The sequence below is a fragment of the Pristiophorus japonicus genome, chromosome 7 (genome assembly GCF_044704955.1).
Source record: "Pristiophorus japonicus isolate sPriJap1 chromosome 7, sPriJap1.hap1, whole genome shotgun sequence".
In the NCBI taxonomy this organism is placed as follows: Eukaryota; Metazoa; Chordata; class Chondrichthyes; family Pristiophoridae; genus Pristiophorus; species Pristiophorus japonicus.
In genome coordinates this window covers 3182400-3193884 of record NC_091983.1, presented here as the reverse complement: position 1 = coordinate 3193884, position 11485 = coordinate 3182400, and the positions used below count along the sequence as shown (strand labels likewise).

Sequence of the window (11485 nt, the reverse complement as noted above, 5' to 3'; positions counted from 1 at the left end):
TGTCGGGGCTGGGTTTGAACCCCAGTGTCGGGGCTGGGTTTGAACCCCAGTGTCGGGGCTGGGTTTGAACCCTAGTGTCGGGGCCGAGTTTGAACCCTAGTGTCGGGGCTGAGTTTGAACCCCAGTGTTGAGGCTGGGTTTGAACCCTAGTGTCGAGGCTGGGTTTGAACCCTAATGTCGGGGCTGGGTTTGAACCCCAGTGTCGGGGCTGAGTTTGAACCCTAGTGTCGGGGCCGAGTTTGAACCCTAGTGTCGGGGCTGAGTTTGAACCCCAGTGTTGAGGCTGGGTTTGAACCCTAGTGTCGAGGCTGGGTTTGAACCCTAGTGTCGGGGCTGGGTTTGAACCCCAGTGTCGGGGCTGAGTTTGAACCCTAGTGTCGGGGCCGAGTTTGAACCCTAGTGTCGGGGCTGAGTTTGAACCCCAGTGTTGAGGCTGGGTTTGAACCCTAGTGTCGAGGCTGGGTTTGAACCCTAATGTCGGGGCTGGGTTTGAACCCCAGTATCGGGGCTGGGTTTGAACCCTCGTGTCGAGGCTGGGTTTGAACCCTAGTGTCGGGGCTGGGTTTGAACCCCAGTGTCAGGGCTGGGTTTGAACCCTAGTGTCGTGGCTGGGTTTGAATCCTAGTGTCGGGGCTGGGTTTGAACCCTAGTGTCAGGGAGGGGTTTGAACTCTAGTCTCGGTGCTGGGTTTGAACCCTGGTGTCGGGGCTGGGTTTGAACCTTAGTGTCAGGGCTGGGTTTGAACCCCAGTATCGGGGCTGGGTTTGAACCCTAGTGTCGAGGCTGGGTTTGAACCCTAGTGTCGGGGCTGGGTTTGAACCCCAGTGTCAGGGCTGGGTTTGAACCCTAGTGTCGGGGCTGGGTTTGAACCGACGTGTCGGGGCTAGGTTTGAACCCTAGTGTCAGGGACAGGTTTGAACCCTCGTGTCGTGGACAGGTTTGAACCCAAATGCCGGGGCTGGGTTTGAACCCTCGTGTCGGGGCTGGGTTTGGACACTAGTGTCGGGGCTGGGTTTGAACCCTAGTGTCAGGGCTGGATTTGAACCCGAGTGTCGGGGCAGCGTTTGAACCCAAATGCCGGGGCTGGGTTTGAACCCTGGTGTCGGGGCTGGGTTTCAACCGCAGTGTCGGGGCTGGGTTTGAACCCCAGTATCGGGGCTGGGTTTGAATCCCAGAGTCGGGGCTCGGTTTGAATCCCTGTGTCGGGGCTGGGCCTTGACCCTCGTGTCGGGGCTCGGTTTGAACCCCAGTGTCGAGGCTGGGTTTGAATCCTAGTGTCGGGGACAGGTTTGAACCCAAGTGTCGGGGCTGAGTTTGAACCCCAGTGTCGGGGCTCGGTTTGAACCCTCGAGTCGGGGCTGCGTTTGAACCCTAGTGTCGAGGCTGGGTTTGGACACTAGTGTCGGGGCTGGGTTTGAACCCTCGTGTCGGAGCTGGGTTTGGACACAAATGTCGGGGCTGGGTTTGAACCCTAGTGTCGGGGCTGGGTTTGAACCCTAGTGTCGAGGCTGGGTTTGAACCCCAGTGTCGTGGCTCGGTTTGAACCCTAGCGTCGGGGCTGGGTTTGAACCCAAGTGTCGGGGCTGGGTTTGAACCCCAGTATCGGGGCTGGGTTTGAATCCCAGAGTCGGGGCTGGGGTTTGAATCCCTGTGTCGGGGCTGGGCCTTGACCCTAGTGTCGTGGCTGGGTTTGAACCCTAGTGTCGGCCAGGGTTTGTACCCCAGTCTCAGGTCTGGGTTTGAACCCTAGTGTCGGGGCTGGGTTTGAACCTTAGTGTCAGGGCTGGGTTTGAAGCCGAGTGTCGGGGCTGGGTTTGAACCTTAGTGTCAGGGCTGGGTTTGAACCCCAGTATCGGGGCTGGGTTTGAACCCTAGTGTCGAGGCTGGGTTTGAACCCTAGTGTCGGGGCTGGGTTTGAACCCCAGTGTCAGGGCTGGGTTTGAACCCTAGTGTCGGGGCTGGGTTTGAACCGACGTGTCGGGGCTGGGTTTGAACCCTAGTGTCGGGGAGGGGTTTGAACTCTAGTCTCGGTGCTGGGTTTGAACCCTAGTGTCGGAGCTGGGTTTGAACCTTAGTGTCAGGGCTAGGTTTGAACCCTAGTGTCGGGGCTGTGTTTGAACCCTAGTGTCAGGGACAGGTTTGAACCCTCGTGTCGGGGACAGGTTTGAACCCAAATGCCGGGGCTGGGTTTGAACCCTCGTGTCGGGGCTGGGTTTGGACACTAGTGTCGGGGCTGGGTTTGAACCCTAGTGTCAGGGCTGGATTTGAACCCTAGTGTCGGGGCAGCGTTTGAACCCAAATGCCGGGGCTGGGTTTGAACCCTGGTGTCGGGGCTGGGTTTCAACCGCAGTGTCGGGGCTGGGTTTGAACCCCAGTATCGGGGCTGGGTTTGAATCCCAGAGTCGGGGCTCGGTTTGAATCCCTGTGTCGGGGCTGGGCCTTGACCCTCGTGTCGGGGCTCGGTTTGAACCCCAGTGTCGAGGCTGGGTTTGAATCCTAGTGTCGGGGACAGGTTTGAACCCAAGTGTCGGGGCTGAGTTTGAACCCCAGTGTCGGGGCTCGGTTTGAACCCTCGAGTCGGGGCTGCGTTTGAACCCTAGTGTCGAGGCTGGGTTTGGACACTAGTGTCGGGGCTGGGTTTGAACCCTCGTGTCGGGGCTGGGTTTGGACACTAGTGTCGGGGCTGGGTTTGAACCCAAGTCTCGGGGCTGGGTTTGAACCCTGGTGTCGGGGCTGGGTTTGAACCGGAGTGTCGGGGCTGAGTTTGAACCCCAGTGTTGAGGCTGGGTTTGAACCCTAGTGTCGGGGCTGGGTTTGAACTCTCGTGTCGGGGCTGGCTTTGAACCCCAGTATCGGGGCTGGGTTTGAATCCCAGAGTCGGGGCTGGGGTTTGAATCCCTGTGTCGGGGCTGGGCCTTGACCGTAGTGTCGGGGCTCGGTTTGAACCCCAGTGTCGAGGCTGGGTTTGAATCCTAGTGTCGGGGACAGGTTTGAACCCAAGTGTCGGGGCTGAGTTTGAACCCCAGTGTCGGGGCTCGGTTTGAACCCTAGTGTCGGGGCTGCGTTTGAACCCAAGTGTCGGGGCTCGGTTTGGACACTAGTATCAGGGCTGTGTTTGAACCCAAGTGTCGGGGCTGGGTTTGAACCCTAGAGTCGGGGCTGGGTTTGAACCCTAGTGTCGGGGCTGGGTTTGAACCCCAGTGTCGGTGCTGGGTTTGAACCCCAGTGGCGGGGCTGGGTTTGAACCCCAGTGTCGGGGCTGGGTTTGAACCCCAGTGTCGGGGCTGAGTTTGAACCCTAGTGTCGGGGCCGAGTTTGAACCCTAGTGTCGGGGCTGAGTTTGAACCCCAGTGTTGAGGCTGGGTTTGAACCCTAGTGTCGGGGCTGGGTTTGAACTCTCGTGTCGGGGCTCGGTTTGAACCCTAGTGTCGGGGAGAGGTTTGAACCCTAGTGTCGGGGCTGGATTTGAACCCTTGTGTCGGGGCTGGATTTGAACCCGAGTGTCGAGGCTGGGTTTTAACCCTAATGTCGAGGCTGGAACTTGAACCCCAGTGTCTGGGCTGGGTTTGAACCCTAGTGTCGAGGCTGGGTTTGAACACAAATGTCGGGGCTGGGTTTGAACCCTAGTGTCGGGGCTGGGTTTGAACCCTAGTGTCGAGGCTGGGTTTGAACCCCAGTGTCGTGGCTCGGTTTGAACCCTAGCGTCGGGGCTGGGTTTGAACCCAAGTGTCGGGGCTGGGTTTGAACCCTAGTGTCGGGGCTGGGTATGAACCCTAGTGTCGTGGCTGGGTTTGAACCCTAGTGTCGGCCAGGGTTTGTACCCCAGTCTCAGGTCTGGGTTTGAACCCTAGTGTCGGGGCTGGGTTTGAACCTTAGTGTCAGGGCTGGGTTTGAAGCCGAGTGTCAGGGCTGGGTTTGAAGCCTAGTGTCGGGGCTGGGTTTGAACCCTAGTGTCAGGGCTGGATTTGAACCCTAGTGTCGGGGCTGGGTTTGAACCCTAGTGTCGGGGCTGGGTTTGAACCCTCGTGTCGGGGCTGGGTTTGGATACTAGTGTCGGGGCTGGGTTTGAACCCTAGTGTCGGTGCTGGGTTTGAACCCAAGTCTCGGGGCTGTGTTTGAACCCTGGTGTCGGGGCTGGGTTTCAACCGTAGTGTCGTGGCTCGGATTGAACCCTAGCGTCGGGGCTGGGTTTGAACCCAACTGTCGGGGCTGGGTTTGAACCCTAGTGTCGGGGCTGGGTTTGAACCCTAGTGTCGGGGCTCGGTTTGAACCCCAGTGTCAGGGCTGGGTTTGAACCCTAGTGTCGGGGTTGGGTTTGAACCGAAGTGTCGGGGCTGGGTTTGAACCCAAGTGTCGGGGCTGGGTTTGAATCCTAGTGTCGGGGCTGGGTTTGAACCCTAGTGTCGGGGAGGGGTTTGAACTCTAGTCTCGGTGCTGGGTTTGAACCCTAGTGTCGGAGCTGGGTTTGAACATAAGTGTCAGGGCTGGGTTTGAACCCTAGTGTCGGGGCTGTGTTTGAACCCCAGTGTCGGGGCTGGGTTTGAACCCTAGTGTCGGGGCTGTGTTTGAACCCTAGTGTCAGGGCTGGGTTTGAACCCTAGTGTCGGGGCTGGGTTTGAACCCAAGTGTCGGGGCTGGGTTTGAACCCTAGAGTCGGGGCTGGGTTTGAACCCTAGTGTCGGGGCTGGGTTTGAACCCCAGTGTCGGGGCTGGGTTTGAACCCCAGTGTCGGGGCTGGGTTTGAACCCCAGTGTCGGGGCTGAGTTTGAACCCTAGTGTCGGGGCCGAGTTTGAACCCTAGTGTCGGGGCTGAGTTTGAACCCCAGTGTTGAGGCTGGGTTTGAACCCTAGTGTCGAGGCTGGGTTTGAACCCTAATGTCGGGGCTGGGTTTGAACCCCAGTATCGGGGCTGGGTTTGAACCCTCGTGTCGAGGCTGGGTTTGAACCCTAGTGTCGGGGCTGGGTTTGAACCCCAGTGTCAGGGCTGGGTTTGAACCCTAGTGTCGTGGCTGGGTTTGAATCCTAGTGTCGGGGCTGGGTTTGAACCCTAGTGTCAGGGAGGGGTTTGAACTCTAGTCTCGGTGCTGGGTTTGAACCCTGGTGTCGGGGCTGGGTTTGAACCTTAGTGTCAGGGCTGGGTTTGAACCCCAGTATCGGGGCTGGGTTTGAACCCTAGTGTCGAGGCTGGGTTTGAACCCTAGTGTCGGGGCTGGGTTTGAACCCCAGTGTCAGGGCTGGGTTTGAACCCTAGTGTCGGGGCTGGGTTTGAACCGACGTGTCGGGGCTAGGTTTGAACCCTAGTGTCAGGGACAGGTTTGAACCCTCGTGTCGTGGACAGGTTTGAACCCAAATGCCGGGGCTGGGTTTGAACCCTCGTGTCGGGGCTGGGTTTGGACACTAGTGTCGGGGCTGGGTTTGAACCCTAGTGTCAGGGCTGGATTTGAACCCGAGTGTCGGGGCAGCGTTTGAACCCAAATGCCGGGGCTGGGTTTGAACCCTGGTGTCGGGGCTGGGTTTCAACCGCAGTGTCGGGGCTGGGTTTGAACCCCAGTATCGGGGCTGGGTTTGAATCCCAGAGTCGGGGCTCGGTTTGAATCCCTGTGTCGGGGCTGGGCCTTGACCCTCGTGTCGGGGCTCGGTTTGAACCCCAGTGTCGAGGCTGGGTTTGAATCCTAGTGTCGGGGACAGGTTTGAACCCAAGTGTCGGGGCTGAGTTTGAACCCCAGTGTCGGGGCTCGGTTTGAACCCTCGAGTCGGGGCTGCGTTTGAACCCTAGTGTCGAGGCTGGGTTTGGACACTAGTGTCGGGGCTGGGTTTGAACCCTCGTGTCGGAGCTGGGTTTGGACACAAATGTCGGGGCTGGGTTTGAACCCTAGTGTCGGGGCTGGGTTTGAACCCTAGTGTCGAGGCTGGGTTTGAACCCTAGCGTCGGGGCTGGGTTTGAACCCAAGTGTCGGGGCTGGGTTTGAACCCCAGTATCGGGGCTGGGTTTGAATCCCAGAGTCGGGGCTGGGGTTTGAATCCCTGTGTCGGGGCTGGGCCTTGACCCTAGTGTCGTGGCTGGGTTTGAACCCTAGTGTCGGCCAGGGTTTGTACCCCAGTCTCAGGTCTGGGTTTGAACCCTAGTGTCGGGGCTGGGTTTGAACCTTAGTGTCAGGGCTGGGTTTGAAGCCGAGTGTCGGGGCTGGGTTTGAACCTTAGTGTCAGGGCTGGGTTTGAACCCCAGTATCGGGGCTGGGTTTGAACCCTAGTGTCGAGGCTGGGTTTGAACCCTAGTGTCGGGGCTGGGTTTGAACCCCAGTGTCAGGGCTGGGTTTGAACCCTAGTGTCGGGGCTGGGTTTGAACCGACGTGTCGGGGCTGGGTTTGAACCCTAGTGTCGGGGAGGGGTTTGAACTCTAGTCTCGGTGCTGGGTTTGAACCCTAGTGTCGGAGCTGGGTTTGAACCTTAGTGTCAGGGCTAGGTTTGAACCCTAGTGTCGGGGCTGTGTTTGAACCCTCGTGTCAGGGACAGGTTTGAACCCTCGTGTCGGGGACAGGTTTGAACCCAAATGCCGGGGCTGGGTTTGAACCCTGGTGTCGGGGCTGGGTTTCAACCGCAGTGTCGGGGCTGGGTTTGAACCCCAGTATCGGGGCTGGGTTTGAATCCCAGAGTCGGGGCTCGGTTTGAATCCCTGTGTCGGGGCTGGGCCTTGACCCTCGTGTCGGGGCTCGGTTTGAACCCCAGTGTCGAGGCTGGGTTTGAATCCTAGTGTCGGGGACAGGTTTGAACCCAAGTGTCGGGGCTGAGTTTGAACCCCAGTGTCGGGGCTCGGTTTGAACCCTCGAGTCGGGGCTGCGTTTGAACCCTAGTGTCGAGGCTGGGTTTGGACACTAGTGTCGGGGCTGGGTTTGAACCCTCGTGTCGGAGCTGGGTTTGGACACTAGTGTCTGGGCTGGGTTTGAACCCAAGTCTCGGGGCTGGGTTTGAACCCTGGTGTCGGGGCTGGGTTTGAACCGGAGTGTCGGGGCTGAGTTTGAACCCCAGTGTTGAGGCTGGGTTTGAACCCCAGTATCGGGGCTGGGTTTGAATCCCAGAGTCGGGGCTGGGGTTTGAATCCCTGTGTCGGGGCTGGGCCTTGACCGTAGTGTCGGGGCTCGGTTTGAACCCCAGTGTCGAGGCTGGGTTTGAATCCTAGTGTCGGGGACAGGTTTGAACCCAAGTGTCGGGGCTGAGTTTGAACCCCAGTGTCGGGGCTCGGTTTGAACCCTAGTGTCGGGGCTGCGTTTGAACCCAAGTGTCGAGGCTTGGTTTGAACCCTAGTGTCGAGGCTGGGTTTGAACCCCAGTGTCGGGGCTCGGTTTGGACACTAGTATCAGGGCTGTGTTTGAACCCCAGTGTCGGGGCTGGGTTTGAACCCTAGTGTCGGGGCTGTGTTTGAACCCTAGTGTCAGGGCTGGGTTTGAACCCTAGTGTCGGGGCTGGGTTTGAACCCTAGAGTCGGGGCTGGGTTTGAACCCTAGTGTCGGGGCTGGGTTTGAACCCCAGTGTCGGGGCTGGGTTTGAACCCCAGTGGCGGGGCTGGGTTTGAACCCCAGTGTCGGGGCTGGGTTTGAACCCCAGTGTCGGGGCTGAGTTTGAACCCTAGTGTCGGGGCCGAGTTTGAACCCTAGTGTCGGGGCTGAGTTTGAACCCCAGTGTTGAGGCTGGGTTTGAACCCTAGTGTCGGGGCTGGGTTTGAACTCTCGTGTCGGGGCTCGGTTTGAACCCTAGTGTCGGGGAGAGGTTTGAACCCTAGTGTCGGGGCTGGATTTGAACCCTTGTGTCGGGGCTGGATTTGAACCCGAGTGTCGAGGCTGGGTTTTAACCCTAATGTCGAGGCTGGAACTTGAACCCCAGTGTCTGGGCTGGGTTTGAACCCTAGTGTCGAGGCTGGGTTTGAAACCTAGTGTCGAGGCTGGGTTTGGACACAAATGTCGGGGCTGGGTTTGAACCCTTTGTCGCGGCTGGTTTTAAACCCTGGTGTCGTCGAAGGAAGGAATCGCAGCCCCGGGTTTCAGATAACAGTTTTCATGAGCTCTTTGCCATTTATGGCATCATCTGAGCCCATTGCAGAAATGATTGGAACAGTATGGGAGGTATTTAGCCCCTCGAACCTGTTTCGCCATTCAATTCGATCAGAGGTGACCTGCAGCTTAACTCGAGCCACCTGCCTTCGGTCCGTGACCAACTACAGTGTGTCTGCTCCCTCTATCCTTTCTATATGTTCTTTGTTTTGTGTTTCAGATGCAGCCGAGTTGATGTGGTTTGAGCGTCTGTATGTTTGGCTGCTGTGTTTGGAGAAGTACGTCATTTACCCAGCTGTGGTGCTCAATGCACTCACCAACGATGCTTTCTCTCTCAGTCGTCACAAGAAGCTCGGCATACAGTAAGCGGCTGCACATTTATAAAACACTCAGTGACTTTTATTTTTAGAAAATGTATTGACTGCCTTTACCGGTTTTCAACTGTGTTTTTGTTGATGGTGAAGGTTAATCAATTTCAACAAGGATTTCTGATGAACCATTTTGAATTATTTATCCAATTCTTTGTTGGTGCAGTGTGGCTGGACAGACCGACAATGGTCCACTGCTCTCTCGGAAAGTAGCAGGAGAGCGGGGGACAGCGTTTTACACCGAGAGTTGTCAGCGATGTTCCCGTTCATTTTTGTTTGGGTGTGCGGCCCCTTTAAGTTGTCACACGGCCCATTCACAATATGCGCACGCATGGTTTGTCCGACTTAAAAGCCGCTGAGCTGCCTGCGTGGGAGCTGCAGGCTCAAAGGGAACGTTGGCTGTGGAATGTGTGAGTTAGTGATTGAAGCAGAGACAATTCAAGAATAGGTTAGATAGGTTGTAATGTATGTACCTGTGAGCATGCTTTCAGGTTTGTGGAGTTGTTGTCGAGCCAGGGTGTCCCTGGAGATGGAGCACGCGGTGTCCACCGGTACGCTCGCGGCCTTCCACGAGAGTTGGGCACCGGAGGGACTGGAGTGCATCATCACCCCTGGCAACCAAAGTTTAATTTGTTATGTTTAATGGCCAATGTTTAATTTGTTTAATGTGTCGGTTTTAGTGCTCCTAGGGGGGCACTTGACTATTGTTTCAACTTAAAATAGTTGTGGTGGTGTTGCACTGTGAGTGGCTTAGCTAATCATGTGATGTTCACAAGATGCCAACAAACCCCAGTTAATTGAGCTCAGGCTTCCCATGATGAGGTGGGCCTGATGGATGAACTGGTCATGTTCAGTTTCATTGTTAAACCTTCGCTAATAAACCAGCTACTTCTTACAGCCAATGTGTAGCTATGAATTCTTAAGCAAAGAACCCATGACGCAAATATACTACATAGGTGGTTGAAGGAAATGGGGATGAAGGGACATGGCAACAGAGTGGGGACATGGAATTAGAATACTGCTCGTGTTGAGGATAAAAACCAACATGGACTGGTTGGACCGATTGGCTGCTTTCCGTCTTGTCATTTCTGTGTAAAGGTGCACTACAGTGTCAATATGCTATGGCAGAGGGTTGGGGGTTGTGTCTCTAAGTACCCAGATGGTGAGCTCCCCGTCTAAGTTCTATATATAGTGTCAGCTATGGCTCAGTGGGTAGCACACTCGCTTCTGAGTCAGAAGATTGTAGGTTCAAGTCCCACTCCAGGGATTTGGAAACAAAAATCTAGGCCGATTCTCCAGTGGAGTGCTGCACTGTCGGAGTTTCCGTATTTTGGATGAGACATTAAACCGAGGTCCCATCTGCCTTCTCAGGTGGATATAAAAGATCCTGTGGCACTTTGAAGAAGAGCAGGGGAGTTCTCCCTGGTGTCTTGTGCCAATATTTATCCCTCAAGCAACATAACAAAAAAACATTATCTGGTCATGATCACATTGCTGTTTGTGGGAGCTTGCTGTGCGCAAGTTGGCTGCCATGTTTCCCACATTACAACAGTGACTACACTCCAAAAGTATGTCTTGGCTGTAAAGTGCTTTGAGATGTCCACTGGTTGTGGAAGGTGCTATATAAATGCAAGTTTTTCTTTATATATTATAAATGCTACATCCGCATGAGACTCCTTTTAACTTTTTCCATACTGTGTCTGTATTTCTAATGTTAATTGGCTGTATAAACTTATCACACTACAGTTCACCTCCTTATTTGCAGCAGAGGTGTGTGCTGGAGCACCAACACTGGCAAAAGGCTGTTATCACAATGTGACACGTTTACTTAGGCAATTTCCATTACAAATGCAAATATAGGAATTTAGAATGGAAATATAAGGATGAACTATACAACTTTAAAGTAGCAACTGAATGACTGAACCAGTTATCTCCTGCCAGTTAAGCCCACCTCACCTGTAGACTGCAGCCCACGGGAGAACGACCAGCATCATCTGCATTTACTGTTGTACTTTGTGTTGCAGCTGTGATGTTTTGATGATGACCGTGGCAAGTATGAAGCTGCTCCGCTCCTCCTTCTGTAACCTGAACTACCAATACGTCACTTTGAGTTTCACAGTCCTCTTCTTCCAGTTTGACTACAGCAGCATCTCTGAGACCTTTTTGCTGGATTTCTTCTTCATGTCAATTGTATTCAGTAAGGCAAGTGGTCTCAGAAACACTGTGCTGCTGTGGATAGCATGCACACACATATTGGTGGAGTATATTGGAAACAGTCACTGTGGGATATGATGGTGAATAGTCCGTGCGGCAGGCATGGAGAGACTAGGGTCCTGAACTTAAAGAAAGGAAACTTCGACGGTATGAGACATGAATTGGCTAGGATAGACTGGCGAATGATACTTAGAGTTGACTAGATAGGCAATGGCAGACATTTAAAGGTCACATTGATGAACTACAACAATTGTACATCCCTGTCTGGCGTAAAAATAAAATGGGAAAAGTGGCTCAACCGTGGCTTACAAGGGAAATTAGGGATAGTGTTAAATCCAAGGAGGAGGCATATAAATTGGCCAGAAAAAGCAGCAAACCTGAGGACTGGGAGAAATTTAGAATTCAGCAGAGGAGGACTATGGGTTTAATTAGGAGGGGGAAAATCGAGTATGAGAGTAAGCTTGCAGGGAACATAAAAACTGACTGCAAAAGCTTCTATAGATATGTGAAGAGAAAAAGATTAGTCAAGGCAAATGTGGGTCCCCTACAGTCAGAATCAGGTGAATTCATAATCGGGAACAAGGAAATGGTAGACCAATTGAACAAATACCTTGGTTCTGTCTTCACTAAGGAAGACACAAATAACCTCCTGAAAATACTTGGGGACCGAGGGTCTAGCGAAAAGGAGGAACTGAAGGAACTGAGGGAATTCCTTATTTGTCAGGAAATTGTTAGGGAAATTGATGGGATTGAAGGCCGATAAATCCCCAGGGCCTGATAGTCTGTATCCCAGAGTACTTAAGGAAGTGGCCGTAGAAATAGTAGATGCATTGGTGATCATTTTCCAACATCCATGGA

General features: G+C 54.5%; 1 protein-coding gene across 1 annotated transcript in view; it reads left to right on the top strand.

The window, feature by feature from the left end:
* The first annotated feature begins 8110 nt into the window (after nt 1–8110).
* The window catches only part of LOC139266994 (pecanex-like protein 2), a 140799-nt gene continuing 137424 nt past the window's right edge, over nt 8111–11485 (top strand). The window contains exons 1-3 of the mRNA XM_070884627.1: nt 8111–8117; nt 8266–8407; nt 10438–10615. Coding sequence (XP_070740728.1) covers nt 8111–8117; nt 8266–8407; nt 10438–10615 — 327 coding nt within the window. The remainder of the gene's footprint in view (nt 8118–8265; nt 8408–10437; nt 10616–11485) is intronic.